This window comes from Palaemon carinicauda, chromosome 18, assembly GCF_036898095.1.
Source record: "Palaemon carinicauda isolate YSFRI2023 chromosome 18, ASM3689809v2, whole genome shotgun sequence".
Classification (NCBI taxonomy): domain Eukaryota; kingdom Metazoa; phylum Arthropoda; class Malacostraca; order Decapoda; family Palaemonidae; genus Palaemon; species Palaemon carinicauda.
The window spans coordinates 26,247,722-26,265,292 of NC_090742.1; the positions used below are offsets into that span (position 1 = coordinate 26,247,722).

The 17,571-nt window shown below is 41.0% G+C and overlaps 1 protein-coding gene across 5 annotated transcripts in view; it reads left to right on the forward strand.

The window, feature by feature from the left end:
* Nucleotides 1-17,571, forward strand: part of LOC137657726 (integral membrane protein DGCR2/IDD-like) — a 94,001-nt gene that overhangs the window by 24,409 nt on the left and 52,021 nt on the right. For 4 of the 5 annotated variants that reach the window (XR_011047192.1, XM_068392172.1, XM_068392173.1 and 1 more), the window contains exons 3-4: nucleotides 14,175-14,326; nucleotides 14,599-14,797. Coding sequence is in view for 4 of the 5 variants with exons in the window: in XM_068392172.1 (XP_068248273.1) it covers nucleotides 14,175-14,326; nucleotides 14,599-14,797 (351 nt within the window). In the remaining variant the exon portion in view is untranslated. The remainder of the gene's footprint in view (nucleotides 1-14,174; nucleotides 14,327-14,598; nucleotides 14,798-17,571) is intronic. The other variant, XM_068392174.1, reaches the window with a different exon arrangement.

Sequence of the window (17,571 nt, forward strand, 5' to 3'; positions counted from 1 at the left end):
AAATAATTTCTAGGAGATATACTATCTCCTGTTGAATTGACAAAACGATACACGAGGGTAAATGGGGATAATGTATGAAAGTTTACTAAAGTGCATAGGCTAGGTAGCCTAGTGCAGGGCAAGATCCTGGCTACCTATATCACCGAGACTCTTAACGTATACGATCAACACATGTAGGAAGAGAAAAATTGTATGCATGATCATATCTTCACTAGTATAATTTTGCCTAAATAGCTATAATTCATTAAAGCTAAATACCGGGAATGTCGTTCTGCTGACTAAATAAAGCATGCATGACGAACGACAGCACCCAAAATGGCGCCTCCGGTGACCGGCCACGCTCCTTAAAACACATTAAATTATACTAATTTCATTGTGATGCAGGAGCTAAAAATTATACACTAAAGATTAAATAGTCAACTTTCCAGAGGCAGAAGATGCTGGAGAATGCATGATAAATCCTCTAAAGAAATGAAAATGATGTAGAACGCTAGATGAACAGGGAGAACACCGTGCGAAATCGCTACCAAAATAGGAATGAGCGCCATCTTGGAGCCCTGTAATAGTAGGGGAGGAAGGGTAACCTTGGTAACGGCTCCCCTTCAATTTTGCCACTTCCCCCTCGAAGCAAAAACGCTATCTGGGGTGAAGATTGCCATGTGTCGTATCAAGATATACATCCCCTGATATGCGATATCCTTAAGAGAAATTTTAAGGATACTCGCGCCAGGAGTTAGAATTCTGGAGACCTATGGTTAATTCTCTGGGAGTATCACTGAAGCCAAATATCCCTTAGAAAGCTGTCTATAGGAAGCTTCCATAAGGACGACATGGCTTGAGCCTAAAAAAGCCTTTTTCATAGTCCACAAATGCCATCAAAAGTGGATTTCTATATTCTAAAATATTTACACTTAATCTTAAATTGTCTCCATATTAGCCTATACAGAACAGTTTTACACTAAATTGTTAATGTTTATTAACTACGTAATGTGTTCTACAATACTTTACAGTATATAAATGTAGGCTACGTGTGCGGTGAGTTGTCAAAGTAATCGAGTCGTCTGAACAAAAACAATGAACACTTACATTACAGTTAAGCTGTACTGTAGTGATATTAACTGTGCAAATATTACACTAACATACACTACAGTATCAGCGAGTGTTATACGGTACGGTATTACTAGATAGGAACAGTGTTTTGTTATAATTGTATGATGACTACTCGGTAAAATTATAGTGTCAGTCAGTGCAACGACTACGTATTGTACTGTAGCCTTACCGTGTCTAGTACGTAGTGTACACGTGCGCATATGGGGAACACTTACTGATTTAATTAGTTATTTATGTAAGCGTAGGCAATGGTCTGTGAGTTATTAGGTTTGGTTAGGAGTTAGTTCCCCCTAGGGCAATAAAGATATGTGAATTTGGGCCTGTCTCTGTTACCTAACCCTCGTGAAGAGTGAGGCCTGACTAATACTGTACCATGTTAATACTTGAGATTTCTTCATTTTTCCTTTCTACAGTAATCAACTTATTGTCTTTCATAAGCCTCTTGGGGTCCATTGTCACAATACTATATAGTACTGTTAACTTTACAATGCAGCACAAATGAAAGGCTTAGAATAAAGGAAGGAGAAAAGGATATCCATAAGATTTCAAACTTGAGGAGAAGGCAAAGACATGATTTGTGGCAACTGGTAGTCCTATAGGATAGAGATGGAAATACATTGCATAGAGATGATGACACTGAGGAGATGGAGAGAAAATTGTGAGCAACTATTAAATACTGTACTGAAAATGAGAGAGAGGTGCTAAGAGAAGCTCAAAGGGTGGAGGAGCCATTGATGAAGAGTCAGAACACTGAAGTGAAGCATGCATGGTGTATTATTATTGTTATTATCATTGTTATTATTATTACTTGCTAAGCTACAACCCTAGTTGGAAAAGCAGGATGCTATAAGCCCAGGGACCCCAACAGGGAAAATAGCAGAGTCAGGAAAGGAAACAAGGAAAAAACATTTCAAGAGCAGTAACAACATTAACATGAATAATTCCTATATAAACTATAAAAAATTTTAACAAAACAAAAGGAAGAGAAATTGGATAGAATAGTGTGCCCGAGTATACCCTCAAGCAAGAATGCTCTAACCCAAGACAGTAGAAGACCATGGTACAGAGGCTATGGCACTACCCAAGACTAAAGAACAATGGCTTGATTTTGAAGTACCCTTCTAAAAGAGTTGCTTACCATAGCTAATGAGTCTCTTCTACCCTTAAATGAAGAATGGTAAAGCCCAAGGGCCATCAGAGTTTCAAATTGAAATGGTCAAGGTACTGGGTACAGAAGGGGAAGAATGGATGCTGGATTTATTGGAAAGAGGAAATAATGCCTAAAGAATGGGAGAGTCTAATGGTATCTATATTTAAGCGGAAAGGTGACATCATGGAATGTGGTAACTACAGGGAAATTAAACTAACAGAGCATGGTTTGAAAGTTTTGGAGAGGGTAATAGATGAGAGGGTGGGAGAGATTGTAAAGATTGGGAAACAGCAGTATGGGTTCATGAGGGAGAGAGGGACTGTGGATCCCATCTTTATAGTAAGGGTTACAGGATAAGAGACTAGAGGGAAACTAGAAGCTCTTCTGTGCTTTTGTAGATTTAGAGAAGGCATAAATTTTAGAATACCAAGAGAATTGATATTTTGGTGCTTGAGGAAGAGGAAGGTCCCTGAGAAGTTGGGTAAAATGGTAGAGATGATATACAAAAGAACAAGGACAAAAATAATGACAGCTGTTGGAGAAATAAAAACCTTTGAGGTTAGTATTGGGTCACTCCAGGGCTCAGCATAAACCCATTTTTATTTGTGTTGGTCTTGGATGTGTTAAGTGAAGGGATCAGAAATGAAGAGTATGAGAGTTGCTATATGTAGATGATATGAGGAAGAATTACAGAGAAGGGTGGCAAGTGTCTGTGGAAAGGGGTGGCTTGAGGGTAAATGTTGATAAGACTGAAGCTATGGTGAGCAGTAAGGAGGGTAGGAACACGATGGCCAATCACAAAAGTAGAGTAGCAATCATAAAACAGGTGGAACAGTTTAGATACTTGGGATCTACTATAAATCAGGAGGGAGGATGTGAGGCTGAAGTTGAGAATAGGATAAAAGCAGCATGGGGAAAGTGGAGGGAGGTAGCAGGAGTGGTATGTGATGAGAAAATGCCAATCAAGCTAAAAGTCAAGATCTACAGCTCAGTAATAAGATCAGCATTAATGTGTGTCAGAAACTTGGGCTGTAAGACATAAAGAGGAAGCAAAGCATGAGAGAACAGAGATGAGAATGCTGAGGAGATTATGGAAATATCACTTCTTGAAAGAATGGGAAATGATGAAATAAGAATAATGGCAGGTGTAGTAAAGATCACAGGAATAAGAGAGTCATGACTGAAATGGTGCGGACTTGTGTTGAGAAAGGATGGTGGGGAGGGAGTGAGGAGGGCTTGGGAGGAACCTGTTAGGGGGAGAAGATCGAGAGGGAGGCAGAGAATTAGATGGCGACATAAGGTGAAGGATGATATGGAGAGAAGAGGTTTGGTGAAAGAGAAGGCCTTTGATTGAAGGTATTGGAGAAGACACATCAGGCAACCGGCCCCTTAATGTAGGGATAACAGCGGGGAAGAAGAAAACACAATATCTTTATGATGAACAATAGCAATCACGACTCATCAAAGATCATGTGGTCTCAAATCGAATAAGAATGCTTCCCACTACACTTGCACAAAAAGATGCTTGTATGAATACTGGTCAGACGGTTGAAGAGTCTGAGGCTCTGAGTGAGGGGCGGGAGTTGATGGCAAGCTAATGCAGGACAAAATTGTGTAAAAATCACCAGTGTGAACTCTGACTGCACATCATGGGATAGTCTTGTTAGTACTCCTTCCTCTATAAAAGCCCATATACAGTAGTGCAAAATTTTTCAATATTTAACTTAGCCGGTGATTATATAAGCTGCAACTCTGTTGCTCGACAGAAAACTCTACGTTAAAAATCCGCCAGCGATCGCTATGCAGGTAGGGGGTGTACTTCAACAGCGCCATCTGTCGTGCAGGTACTCAGTACTCAATGTAAACAAAGAGCTCAATTTTCTCTCTGTCGGGCTACCGGCAAGACCTACTAATTCGCTGTTGCTAACTGGATTTGTTTTCACAACTATTTGGTGAAGTACACTATTCTAGTTTTGAGCTTTCGCTATGCAGGTGTTTTATCTTCATCTCAAAACTTGAAGAGAGAGAGAGAGATCTCGTTTTGGATAGATTTAATTATGGTGACAAAGAGAGTATGGACTTTCTTTCACTTTTAAATGGCCGACCCTTCCCTTAGACGGAAGTGTGTTTAGGCTTTTAGTAATTATCTTATCACGTTATAAACCTCTATATTTATCTCTCCGCCTTTATTAGGCCTCTTCGATTAACTTTCCTTTTTTTTTATAAACATATAAAATAAATTTTAATGCTTTGTTTGAGTGAACCCTCGTTTATCGCGGTTGATAGGTTCCAGACGCGGGCGCGATAGGTGAAAATCCGCGAAGTATTGACACCATATTTACCTATTTATTTAACATGTATATTCGGACTTTTAAAACCTTCCCTTGTACGTAGTACTGTTAACAAACTACCCTTTAATGTACAGAACACTTAATGCATGTACTACAGTACCCTAAACTAAAACAGGCACAAATATTAAAGGCGATTTTATATCATGCGTTTCCTAAACACCTAAAAAGCACGATAAAAAATGGCAACCAATGTTTTGTTTACGTTTATCTCTGATCATAATGAAGAAACAAACTCATTTAGTGTACTGTACACATATATGTATAGGTTAGTTTTTGCATCGATTATATTGATGTATACAGTATGTTGATTTTGTTATTACCATTGTTTTACTTAATTTTCCTTAGGACTTCCAAATGAAATGTTTTTCTTTATGACGCCGCCTGAAACGACTGCGTCATAAAGTACGCTCAGTAAACAACCACGCTCAGAACAAAGAAGGCATTTAACGCGCATGATGAAAGTGATAAATAATGATATTTACAGTAAAAGCATTTACAAAATATGTTATTACAAATATTATTTACCGTATCTATATAAAATCATACAGTACATACTGTACGTAGCAAAGCAGGAAAACAATTTACGAGAGAGAGAGAGAGAGAGAGAGAGAGAGAGAGAGAGAGAGAGAGAGAGATTGTTTTACGTACGTAAATGTAAATTTTAAACAAAAAAAATATGATAGGCTTTTAAAACCTTCCCTTTAACTTAATGCATACAGTACTAAACTATAAAACAGGCACAAATATTAAAATGTTTAAGTAAAAAATAAAGAGTGTTACTGTACTCACCACGAAAGAAGTTCAAGAAAAACTTGAATGATGATGGCGATGAATTTGCTGCACAGTAGAAATGATGATGATGAAGCTGATGATGTCTTCTACTGTGCAGCCAATAATAGTATTTTACGTCTCTTCAGACGGAGGTGTCTTTTCCTGGGACACCTCTTCAACTTCTTCCTGAGACACTTCTTCAATTTCTTCTGAGGGCATTGTGATCGGAAGTTGCTGCCGCTGCTTCTTTTTTCGCAAGAGCATCCTGTAGGGAGCCATGTGTTCATCGATCTTGGTGCAGAATTGTACAGAACGAACCATATCCTCGTCCCACTCTTGCGACATTTCTTTCACCTCATTCGCAAGCTTGCAGAGCTTGGCAAGCCGTTCTAATGTTAAGACCGTTTCTTCGACATTTTCTTGGATCTCTTCCTGTGTTTCACTGTCTTCACTGCCCGATTTCGTCAGGTCTTCGAGGTCTGCGGCCGCGTAACTTCTACTGTCTTTTAACATAGTATCGAGAAGCGTCACCTTCTCAGCAATCGTCATCATCTTTCGGTGCTGTTTAGGCTCACTACCAGCCTTAGTAGAAGCAGAAGGCTTGGGAGGCATTGTACAGTAGGGTTTAACAGAAAGTTCAACAAAAAGTTCAACTTAAAACAGTCACGCACAGCACAGATTAAAGTTCACAATTAACAACGTCAACACAGCGATACAGCGGGAGACAAAGTGACCGCGGAAAGAGATGCTGCGGGTTGGAGAAGCGGTCAAAACACCAATCAGAGGCTAGATTACAAAACTTGAGTTCTGATTCGTCATCTATCAGCGCTTGAACCAATCACAACCCGTCTTACAGTACTATGATGCGTTGGTTACCTACTCATAGAAGATGCCCCGCGCATACTGAACGTACGTAGATTAAGTACAATACCGTAATAATAATAAATAATGATGATAATACTGTACAGTAATAATAATAATAATAATGATAATAATAATAACAATAATAATTTTATTAACAACAACAACAATAATAATAATAATAACAATAATAATAATACAGCTTTACGTACGCTATTTTACGCCTCTCTCTCTCTCTCTCTCTCTCTCTCTCTCTCTCTCTCGTACGCTTATTCGAAATGTGATTTTTGCAACAAAGAATATTATTGGATGCAGTACTACGTACGTATACATACAAAAGATTCATGGAAAAGAAGCATATCCATTACAGTACACACCATTCTAATATGGTATGACTGCATCTGATTTGCGTTTCATGTTCGATTTAATTTTACTACGTACTGTATACAGTACTGAATTATCGTATGATCACATTCTCTTTTCGTGTTTTATTTCTTTCTGTGCTTAATTATATGTCATATGTAATGCAATGAACAATCAGTAAGAGCAGATATTACTAATTACAGTATTAATGGAATTACAGGTAACGAAATATCGTATTTGGGGTCTTCAGATATTGCGGTATTTTCGAAATTTCCGGAAAATCCGCGATATGTATATATATATATGGGTTATGGAAAAACCCCGCGAAGTGGTGAATCCGCGATTGTCGAACCGCGAAGTAGCGAGGGTTCACTGTATAGACCTTTCCTGAGAGTAGGCGGTCCTAACTTGGAAACCGAAGTTAATCAACATTGAGCCCTTTATATCGTCTTTAGCTTTTAAAGGATTTAAAACTTGTTAAATGTAATATTTTATGAAAGAATTTCTTTGATAGTCTTCGTACTGTTTTCAAAGATGAACTAACGTTTAGTTTTTTATGCTACGCAGTTGTTGACGTTCAGGACGTTCAACATGCGCTCTATCGTTACGATAGAGAGAGAGTGTATTACGGTTTCACTTTGCAGTAAGAGTAAATTGATTCTGACGTTTTGTTCATTCTTTCTTAGCTTAAATGTTTTAAATTCTAATTTAAAGGAACTTTTTTTTTGGAAAACCTTTCAGTTTTTTCCTTTAGTCAAATAACATGTTTTTTTTGACGATATATAATTGGGCTCTTCTCTTAGGTGCGAAATCAAGAGAGAAAGAGAGAGAGAGATAGAGACGGAGGGAGAGAGAGGAGAGAAAACGTTCCGTTCAAGCGGGTAACGTTGTTCTCGTGTTACTCTCGTCCCTAGTCTCTGTACGGGGAGGAAGGATAAAACGTTTTTAGGTTTTTATTCTCGTCCCCAGGCTATGTGCGGTGAGAGATTGAAAACGTAGTTATATGAACTAGTGTTTAGTCTCTTTCCCAGCCACTGATTTTTCTTTTTATCTTAAAATATGTTTTCTGTTTTTTGCTGGTATTATGAGCTTGCATTATACGACTTATTTTGCAATTACTACCTTTTAATGAAGGGTAGAATTGCGTGTTTCAGGTAGAAATAAGTGCAAAACAGAAATCGAAGTGATAAAGTGATATGCGCAAAGTGTTACAGTGTTGCGTCCGAGGCGCAAAGTGTTACAGTGTTGCGTCCGAGGGTTCGTCTGTTCGTGCCTGTCGTTCACCTAGTCCGGGACCTCTTGCAAGCTCCCAAGCCCAGGGGAGAAGTAATGTCAAACGACTTATGGGTTCGAGAGGCCTTGACCAACGAACAGACGTTTTCCCTCTATGGTATCGGGTGTTTCTTACCAAGATCTCCCCTACCATAAGACGAGAGAGACGTTGTTTCTCCTCGCCATCCGTAGGCTTTTCGCATAAGAAACCTGTCACAAGGTTTCGAAGCCCTTAAGCGAAAGTCAGTCCTTTCAGGACAGGTCCAGCGTCCTGGTTATAGCCATTAGGACAGCTCTGACCCTATGCAGTCATCGGATAACTGCTCGCCGCCTAACAAAAGCGTAACACAGACTCCGAAAGTCTTTTTTTGTAGGCAAAGTGTTGCGGTCACAGACGTTACCCTCGTCTATTACCACAACCATTTCCGTTGATCCTTAAGGGGTTGTATGGCAAACATGCAGTATATGCTTGCCTCCCTTATGGAAGACTATTCTGCTGATTAGTCCGTTGAGTCTAGCCGTTTATCTCGTCGATATCCTGGCTTTCAGCCAACCTAACGTTCCTTTGTGCTTACTGTTGACGTTGGCGTAGCTTAGTCACGTCAGTCAGGTTGTTTAGAACCACACTCGATGCGGTCTCGTGTGGTTTTTCAGCCGCATTTGGACGTTAGGCCACTGGCTGATGCTCCTGTTGACGTTCTAGACGTTCACTAACAATCGGAGTTGACTTGTTTTGACGCTGTGCGTCAACCTCCGCATTCTAGAGTTGTTTTGACTGCTCAGTCTAGGCAGTCAAAGCAGTCTCGAGTGGACGCTGTACGTCCTCACGCACCTGTTGTGGTTGACAGTTCAGTTGTTGACAGTTCACAGACTGTCAAGCAGTTACATGACGTTGCGTTCTGGTCCGCTACTAATGCACCAGTGAGAGACAGCTTTTATCGGACAAGGTTCCTGTAGATGAGGAAGTTGCTGTTCTCCCTCCTACTGATATTCCCTTGAGGACTCTGTCAGATGGAGAGGAGCCTTAAGCTGCTTAGCCTCCTATGGACTTTAATTAAATCATGATGATTTTTTTTAAGGATCTTCGTCCGGATCTTGTAACTGCTGCTCCTCGTTCGCCTAAACGTCAGAGCTTACACTAGGCCTAGCTACTTCGAAGCCGTTGTTTTTAAGCTAGTGCTCTCTCGCTCTCCTAGAGAGCGTTACGTTGGCTAGGCGACTGGTTTTTCACCAGGAGGAGTTTGGGGGATACAGCCTTTGCTTTCCCTTCTTTTAAACTGGTTTATAGAGCGAGAGTCTCATATGACACGAGAGAAGTTCTCGGCTTGGGAGTTCATGCCTCTGCCCAGATAGACTTCTCAATTCTGGTAGACTCTCCTTGGCGCCTAGCCAGGAGACGCTCCAAGTTGTTTACAGGTCAACTTCTCAGAGGGATGGTAAACGGTTCCGCCTCAGTCGCTAACCCCGTCTGTTGCCACACCTGCTCCCGTAAACCCTAAATAGGCTTTGCTGCAAGACATGCAGTCCAAGCTTGCGTCCTTGATAGAGGACTTAAATGCGAAGAAGAACCTTCTGGCCAACAACCTTCCAACCGGTCGGTTGTGCGCCCTGTTGACGCTGAGGTAACCTACTCGCGTCTGCCAGTTGAGGTGGTTCCTCCACCGATGCGACCCAGTGTGGGTTGCCAGCCGCACGTTGACGTTAAGCGACGCTCGGAGGTGGTTGTTGACGTTCAGGACGTTCAACAACCAGCAGAGGTGACTTGTTGTGACGCAGTGCGTCAACCTCAGCAACCCGGTAGGGTGTTGACTGCACAACCCAGACGGTCTAGACAGTTTCGGGTTGACGCTGTGTTTCCTCGCGCACCCATGGTTGTTGACAGTTCACAGACTGTGCAGCAGTTCCATGATATTGCGTCCGGCTCCGTCACGCATCCACCAGTGCGACCGGATTCAGCGAGCCAGACGTTGCCCACTCCGTTGCCGTTTCCTCATCAGTTTCGGATGAGGAACCCTCTGATGAGGACGTTGCTGAACAACAAGACGATCAGCCCCCAGCCCTGCTATCCATCCAGAAGATGCTGAAGAAGGAACGCTGCTCAGTCAGGCTGTGGATGAGTCTGGTAGGGACGCTGTCATCCGTGGATCAATTTGTGTCACTAGGAAGACTACACCTCCGTCCTCTTCTATACCATCTAGCTTTTCACTGGAAAAAGGACAAGATGCTAGAAGCGGTCTCGTTCCCGGTTTCCGAAAAGATAAAGTCTTGTCTGACTTGGTGAAAGGACAATATCAACCTAAGAGAGGGTCTTCCCCTGACTGTTCAGACTCCCAACCACGTTCTCTTCTCGGACGCATCGGACGTAGGCTGGGGTGCGACATTAGACGGTCGGGAATGCTCGGGAATATGGAACTCGAGTCAAAGGACAATGCATTTCAACTGCAAGGAGCTACTGGCAGTACGTCTGGCCTGGAAAAGCTTCAGGTCTCTCCTTCAAGGCAAAGTGGTGGAGGTGAACTCGGACAACACCACGGCTTTGGCGTACATCTCCAAGCAAGGAGGGACCTACTCTCTGACGTTGTACGAGATCGCAAGGGACCTCCTCACCTGGTCAAAAGGTCTAGACATATCACTAGTAAAGAGGTTCATCCAAGGCAACTTGAATGTCATGGCAGATTGTCTCAGTCGGAAGGGACAAATAATTCCAACAGAATGGACCCTCCACAAGGATGTATGCAAGAGACTTTGGGCCACCTGGGGCCAGCCAACCATAGATCTCTTCGCAACCTCGATGACCAAGAGGCTCCCAATATTTTGCTCACCAATCCCGGACCCAGCAGCAGTTCATATAGAAGCCTTTCTCCTAGATTGGTCACATCTAGATCTATATGCATTCCCTCCGTTCAAGATTGTCAACAAGGTACTGCAGAGTTCGCCTCTCACGAAGGGACAAGGTTGACGCTAGTTGCTTCCCTCTGGCCCGCGAGAGAATGGTTCACCGAGGTACTTCGATGGCTAGTAGACGTTCCCAGAACACTTCCCCTAAGGGTGGACCTTCTACGTCAGCCACACGTAAAGAAGGTACACCAAGGCCTCCACGCTCTTCGTCTGACTGCCTTCAGACTATCGAAAGACTCTCGAGAGCTAGAGGCTTTTCGAAGGAGGCAGCCAGAGCGATTGCTAGAGCAAGGAGAACATCCACCCTTAGAGTCTACCAATCGAAGTGGGAAATCTTCCGAAACTGGTGCAAGTCAGTATCCGTATCCTCGACCAGTACCTCTGTATCTCAAATAGCTGACTTCCTCTTATATCTGAGGAAAGAACGATCTCTTTCAGCTCCCACTATCAAGGGTTACAGAAGCATGTTGGCATCAGTCTTCCGTCACAGAGGCTTAGATCTTTCCAACAATAAAGATCTACAGGACCTCCTTAAGTCTTTTGAGACCACGAAGGAGCGTCGTTTGGTTACACCTGGTTGGAATTTAGACGTGGTACTAAGATTCCTTATGTCAGACAGGTTCGAACCGCTACAATCAGCCTCCCTGAAAGATCTCACCTTAAAGACTCTTTTCCTGGTATGCTTAGCCACAGCTAAAAGAGTCAGTGAGATTCATGCCTTCAGCAAGAACATCGGATTCTCATCTGAAACGGCTACATGTTCTCTACAACTTGGTTTTCTAGCCAAAAACGAGCTGCCTTCTCGACCTTGGCCAAAATCGTTCGATATTCCAAACTTATCGTATGGTTGGAAATGAACTAGAAAGAGTCTTATGCCCTGTAAGAGCTCTTAAGTTCTATTTAAAACGAACTAAACCTTTACGAGGCCCGTCTGAAGCTTTATGGTGTTCAGTTAAGAAACCATCTTTGCCTATGTCAAAGAATGCTTTATCCTATTTTATCAGACTGTTAATACGAGAAGCTCATTCCCATCTGAATGAGGAAGACCAAGCTTTGCTGAAGGTAAGGACACACGAAGTTAGAGCTGTCGCAACTTCCGTGGCCTTTAAACAAAATAGATCTCTGCGAAGTATAATCGACGCAACCTATTGGAAAAGCAAGTCAGTGTTCGCGTCTTTTTATCTTAAGAATGTCCAGTCTCTTTACGAGAACTGCTACACTCTGGGACCATTCGTAGCAACGAGTGCAGTAGTGGGTGAGGGCTCAACCACTACAATTCCCTAATTCCATAACCTTTTTAATCTTTCTCTTGAAATGTTTTATTGTTGTTTTTGGGTTGTCCGGAAGGCTAAGAAGCCTTTCACATCCTACTTGATTTGGCGGGTGGTCAAAGTCATTTCTTGAGAAGCGCCTAGATTAGAGGTTTTGATGAGGTCCTGTTGTATGGGTTGCAACCCTTGATACTTCAGCTCCTAGGGGTCGCTCAGCATCCTAAGAGGATCGCGAGGCTCCGTAAGGAAGACGTACTTAAAAAGGCAGAGTAATTGTTCAAGTCGACTTCCTTACCAGGTACTTATTTATTTTAAGTTTGTTATTTTGATAACTGCTAAAATGAAATAAAAAATCCTTAGCTCATAATAATGTAAACATTTATTGCTGGTCTCTACCCACCCCCCTGGGTGTGAATCAGCTTATATAATCACCGGCTAAGTTAAATATTGAAAAATGTTATTTTTATAATAAAATAAATTTTTGAATATACTTACCCGGTGATTATATATTAAAGGACCCTCCCTTCCTCCCCAATAGAGACGCAGTGGACCGAGGAGAAAATTGAGTTCTTTGTTTACATTGAGTACTGAGTACCTGCACGACAGATGGCGCTGTTGAAGTACACCCCCTACCTGCATAGCGATCGCTGGCGGATTTTTAACGTAGAGTTTTCTGTCGAGCAACAGAGTTGCAGCTTATATAATCACCGGGTAAGTATATTCAAAAATTTATTTTATTATAAAAATAACATTTTTGCCCCCAGACCAATGCAATACTTGTAAGGTAATTTAGATTTTCATGTTCGTATTCCAGTTTGCTTGTATTCAAAGTTACATGTCATCTTAGGTACTACTGTACTACACTGTACTGTGTTTCCTTTGGATTATTCCTGAAATCCAACCCTTAACCCATGTTTCAGACAATTGAAATCCAAATTATTTAGCTAGTTTTATCAGTTTAGTCAGAAATTTACCATTTTACAAAGTTGAGGTAGCTTATACTGTAGCGAGCATCAAGAGACTTGTAATCTTTAGAGTCTGAGTTTGTGTCATGCTCATAGCATGATAGACTTCATAAGTGAACACAACCAAACTGGCTAGTAATCTGAAGATTGATTTACAGGAAGGCATAGGTCTCCCTATGTAGGTAGTAGGTTGGCCAGGATGCCAGCCACCCATTGAGGAACTACCGCTATAGAGTTATGGGGGCCTTTAACTGGCCAGACAGTACTTCATTGGACCTTCTCTCTGGTTACGGTTCATTTTTCCTTTGCCCACACACACACTGAATAGTCTGGCCTATTTACATATTCTCCTCTGTCCATACACCTGACAACACTGAGATTACCAAACAATTCTTCTTCACCCAAGAGGTTAACTACTGCACTGTAATTGTTCAGTGGCCACTTTCCTCATGGTAAGGGTAGAAGAGAGACTTTAGCTATGGTAAGAAGCTCTTCTAGTGGAAGGACACTCCAAAATCAAACCATTGTTTTCTAGTCTTGTGTAGTGCCATAGCCTCTGAACCATGGTCTTCCACTATCTTGGGTTAGAGTTCTCTTGCTTAAGGGTACACTTAGATATGCTATTCTAACTTATTTCTCTTCCTCTTGTTTTGTTAAAGTTTTTATAGTTTGTATAAGAGATATTTATTTTAATGTTTCTGTTCTTAAAATGTTCTATTTTTCCTTTATTGTTTCCTTTCCTCACTGGGATATTTTCCCTGTTGGAGCCCCTGAACTTATAGCATCCTGCTTTTCCAAATAGGGTTGTAGTTTAGCAAGTAATAATAATAATAATAATAATAATAATAATAATAATAATAATAATAATAATAATAATAATAATAATAATAATAATAATAATAATAATAATAATAATAATAATAATAATTGTTTGGTCCTTTCAGGCTGTAGCTTGGGTGCTGATCATATACAGTATGTGTATTTTCAGTCTCTAGTAAATTATGTGGCAGCACAGTGACTTGGGCCTTAGCTATGCTGCTCATGAGCCATCTTGAAACTGATTGGTTTACATTGTATTGATTTGTAGTACTGTACAGTACATACTAATTTGTAATTAGTATATATATCTTGTCAAAAATAGTGATAAATTTTCTTTCTCCAGAAGGTACATCGTCATGGGAATGTGTTGCTCTCGATGGGCAGCGTGTGCCACATGGACAGACATTCGTTCCGGGTCCTGATTATTGTACCGTCTGCAAATGCGAAGAAGGGAAGCCTCGGCTGTGCCAGGCTGTGCTCTGTCAGCCTCCGCAGGTGAAATTTAATGTTGTAAATAAGTTGTTTAGCTAGAGCTGGTAAAATTTTCTTTGATTTATAGGGAATTGTAAGGCAGGTGCAATTAGGGTATAGTTTCTGTCCATTAGAAAGAATACATGGAAATGCCTTTGTAATTTCTTCATCATTTCAGTAATTCGTATCTCTAGTAAGACTTCTTGCTTTTAAGAAGAGGGTTAAACATGTTATACAGTAGTCTTTTTTATTCAACTACAGTTTTGTTCTAATATATTTTTTATACTGTATTGCAGGACTGCAAATCTTTTCGCGTTGGTAAATCATGTTGTGATTTTATCTGCTTGGATGACATGTTACCTAAACTACCTGGTGATACCCCACATGCAACAACTGATCTGGGTCTTCGTATGGTTGCCTCAGCTGTGACAGCTATATTGTCCCTTGCTTTACTTCTATTTCTCATTCACCGTCTTCGTCAACGTAGACTAAGAGGTATTTTAGCTTGTTGTATTTCGTCTTTCTCTGTAATGTATGATTGCAAAACTTTGAAGTTGTTCCTACATAATACAGTACTGTACAAACCTTTGACCTTTAATAGGAATATGACTTCAACGAAGCTAAGAAAAACAGCCGTTTAAACTATAAACAACGAAGTGGTAGTCATTAGTAGTAGCTGGCAGGTGGCTGGTAGGCTCCACTCACCCACCAGTGAGCGTAACCTTAGCTTTGAATTTTGCCGGTGACGAGTACTAACGTATTTTGTTCTCATACAAAATACAAACATTACATTCTTTACATAGGGAGAAGATACAGTAACAGCACTAGCTGGCATATGACTATAATTTCAAGGAGGTATTAACAACTCTCCTGGCTATTACCAGTGGTAGCCCAGGAAAGTACCCCCTCTCCTGGATCTCTCATGCACACCTTCTTCACATTGATCTCAGCCATGGTCGAAGACAGACTTCTCCTTCCACGTTCTTAAAAGGCAATGGCTTATGAAACTTTTACTCTTAGTTTTATATTTTATTCCTGGTATGACACATTAGCTCTCGGAAATATTGTCCTTGAGGTGGAGACTTTATCATATTGTGACTACTTTAACTCTTTCAGTTGGTTAAAGATAAACACTTGCCTTTACCGTTCTAAAGTTAGACTTTTCTGAAGTCTTAGGATCTGAGGACCTCTAGAGAGAATGTTGGGTTCGTCTGTGTACACCAATCCGTCGCCGGACACACGTGAGCAACAAGTGTCCTAGCGAGTGTTGTTGATTCAACGTTTGCAGTCTCAATTTTTAGATGTGGTTGCTTCACGATCCGAGCACCGGACTTGGTCAGCAAGTAAATCTCTTTTAGCGGTGTTGGAGGTTCGCTTTTTAAGCTGCCTCAGCACATTTCAGCGGAAGCTAGCCTTTCCCTTAAGAGATATGATTGCCTTTTTCTCCATCTGAGCTTGCCAACCCATCTGGGTTTTTGGTGATCGCAGTCGCAATTGTGTCCTGCTGTCCTAACCAGACAACTCAGAAAGTTCCCATGTTTTTGGTATAATAGCACTTCAGCTCTTTGGAACTCCTGGGAGATCTTAGCAGCTGTCTCATTCGTTGATGTTGCCAAAAGATGAAAGCTAGCCCTTAACCTGAGAATTTTGCTTAATGCAAGCGATCTCTCGGTATCTCATGATCCTATTCAAGCTCTAGCGAACCTGGATCACTGTGCCAAAGGTGATAGTTTTTCTCTCATTTGAGTATGGTCAAGGAAGCAGTCTCTCAACCCGGTGATTCAGGCTTGCAGCTTGCCTGGATTTTATTGCCAAAGGTGAATGCTAGCCTTTCACCTGAGAGTTTTACTTAAAGCAAGCGATCTCTCTATCCCTCGCGAACTGGGCTCGCAATTTAGGCTCGCAGTTAGCCTGAATCACGGTGCCAAAGGTAAACGCTAGCCTTTCACTTGAGAGTTTTGCTGGAAGCAAACAAGCGCTCAAATCCTCACAGACACGATTCAAGTTCATAGCAAGCCTGGATCACAGCACCAAAGGTGAAAGCCTTTCTCCTTGTGACCTGGGATTGCAGTGAACCCGGATCGCATCGCTAAAGGTGAAAGCTATCCTTTCACCGAAGAATTTAGCTTGAAACAAGCAAACTTTCAATGCCATGTAATCCAGTCTCACGCCATGATTCAGGATTGCAGCACCATCCAGGCTCACAGCGAGCGCATGGTTTTTGAGCTAGTGGCTGTTTGACTAGGCCCCTACCATGTGTGGAACAGTCAGGAATCTAGAGTAAGTGGTTTATTTACCACTTGTGCATGGACTTCACTCAAGCATAAGAGCTCAAGGATGTTTTCTTATCGAAAAACCTTTGGTTATGTGTTTGCTAATTTTATGCTTGTGTATGCCCTCTTAATGAGATTGCTTTGACGAAGTCATTGGGCTTCAGCACAGCCTATCTTTTCCTTGCTGAAGCCTTGTGACAGATAAGAGGGCTCTCAAACTGGGTAATTTTTTTCCTTAGTTTGACTCTTAAGTTTTTCTTCCTCTCATCTTTTTCAGCGTCTTAATATCACTTCGACCTCCTCCTAATTTTATTAACTTAATTTTGTCTTGCTGTTCTAACTCTATGAGTAGTATTATATTTATATGTATGTATGTATGTATGTATGTATATAAAATAAATAGGAGGACAAAGAGTCTGGACAACACCTTTCAGTTTATTGGTGCCGACGTTTCGGGACTCATCCCATTATCAAGGTTAAAATGGACATATAAAACATTATAAGCAAAAACTCAGTAAAAGTATAGTTCAATATAAAATACAAAAAATAATTTATAATTAAAATCATAAACACAAGTACAAGTAAAAACTGGAAATAAAATAAAATTAGCTAAGAGAAAAGTATCTTAAAAAATTGAATATACAAAAATTAAAATTATCTAAGGAGACCAACCTGTCTGGACTAGACTAGAGAACTGAGTGACTATCTGAAGGACAGCATTCAGGAAGAAAATTGTAAATTTGCCGACTTGAGCGATGGGGAGGGGGACAGAGGATATTTTGCTGTTTAGTTTAGGAGCCTTTTCTTTAATTATTAACGACTCAACACCAGTAGAGAGGAGTTGTTTGGCGACTGAGCTATGTTTTCAAAGTTTTTATATATGTTGGTCTTGCATTTATATGCATGTTCTCTGATGGTTGAGAGTTCTTTGGTTTTGAGCGCACATCCAATTCTATTGCTAACTCCCCGATGAGCAATGTGCTACAACTAACACGC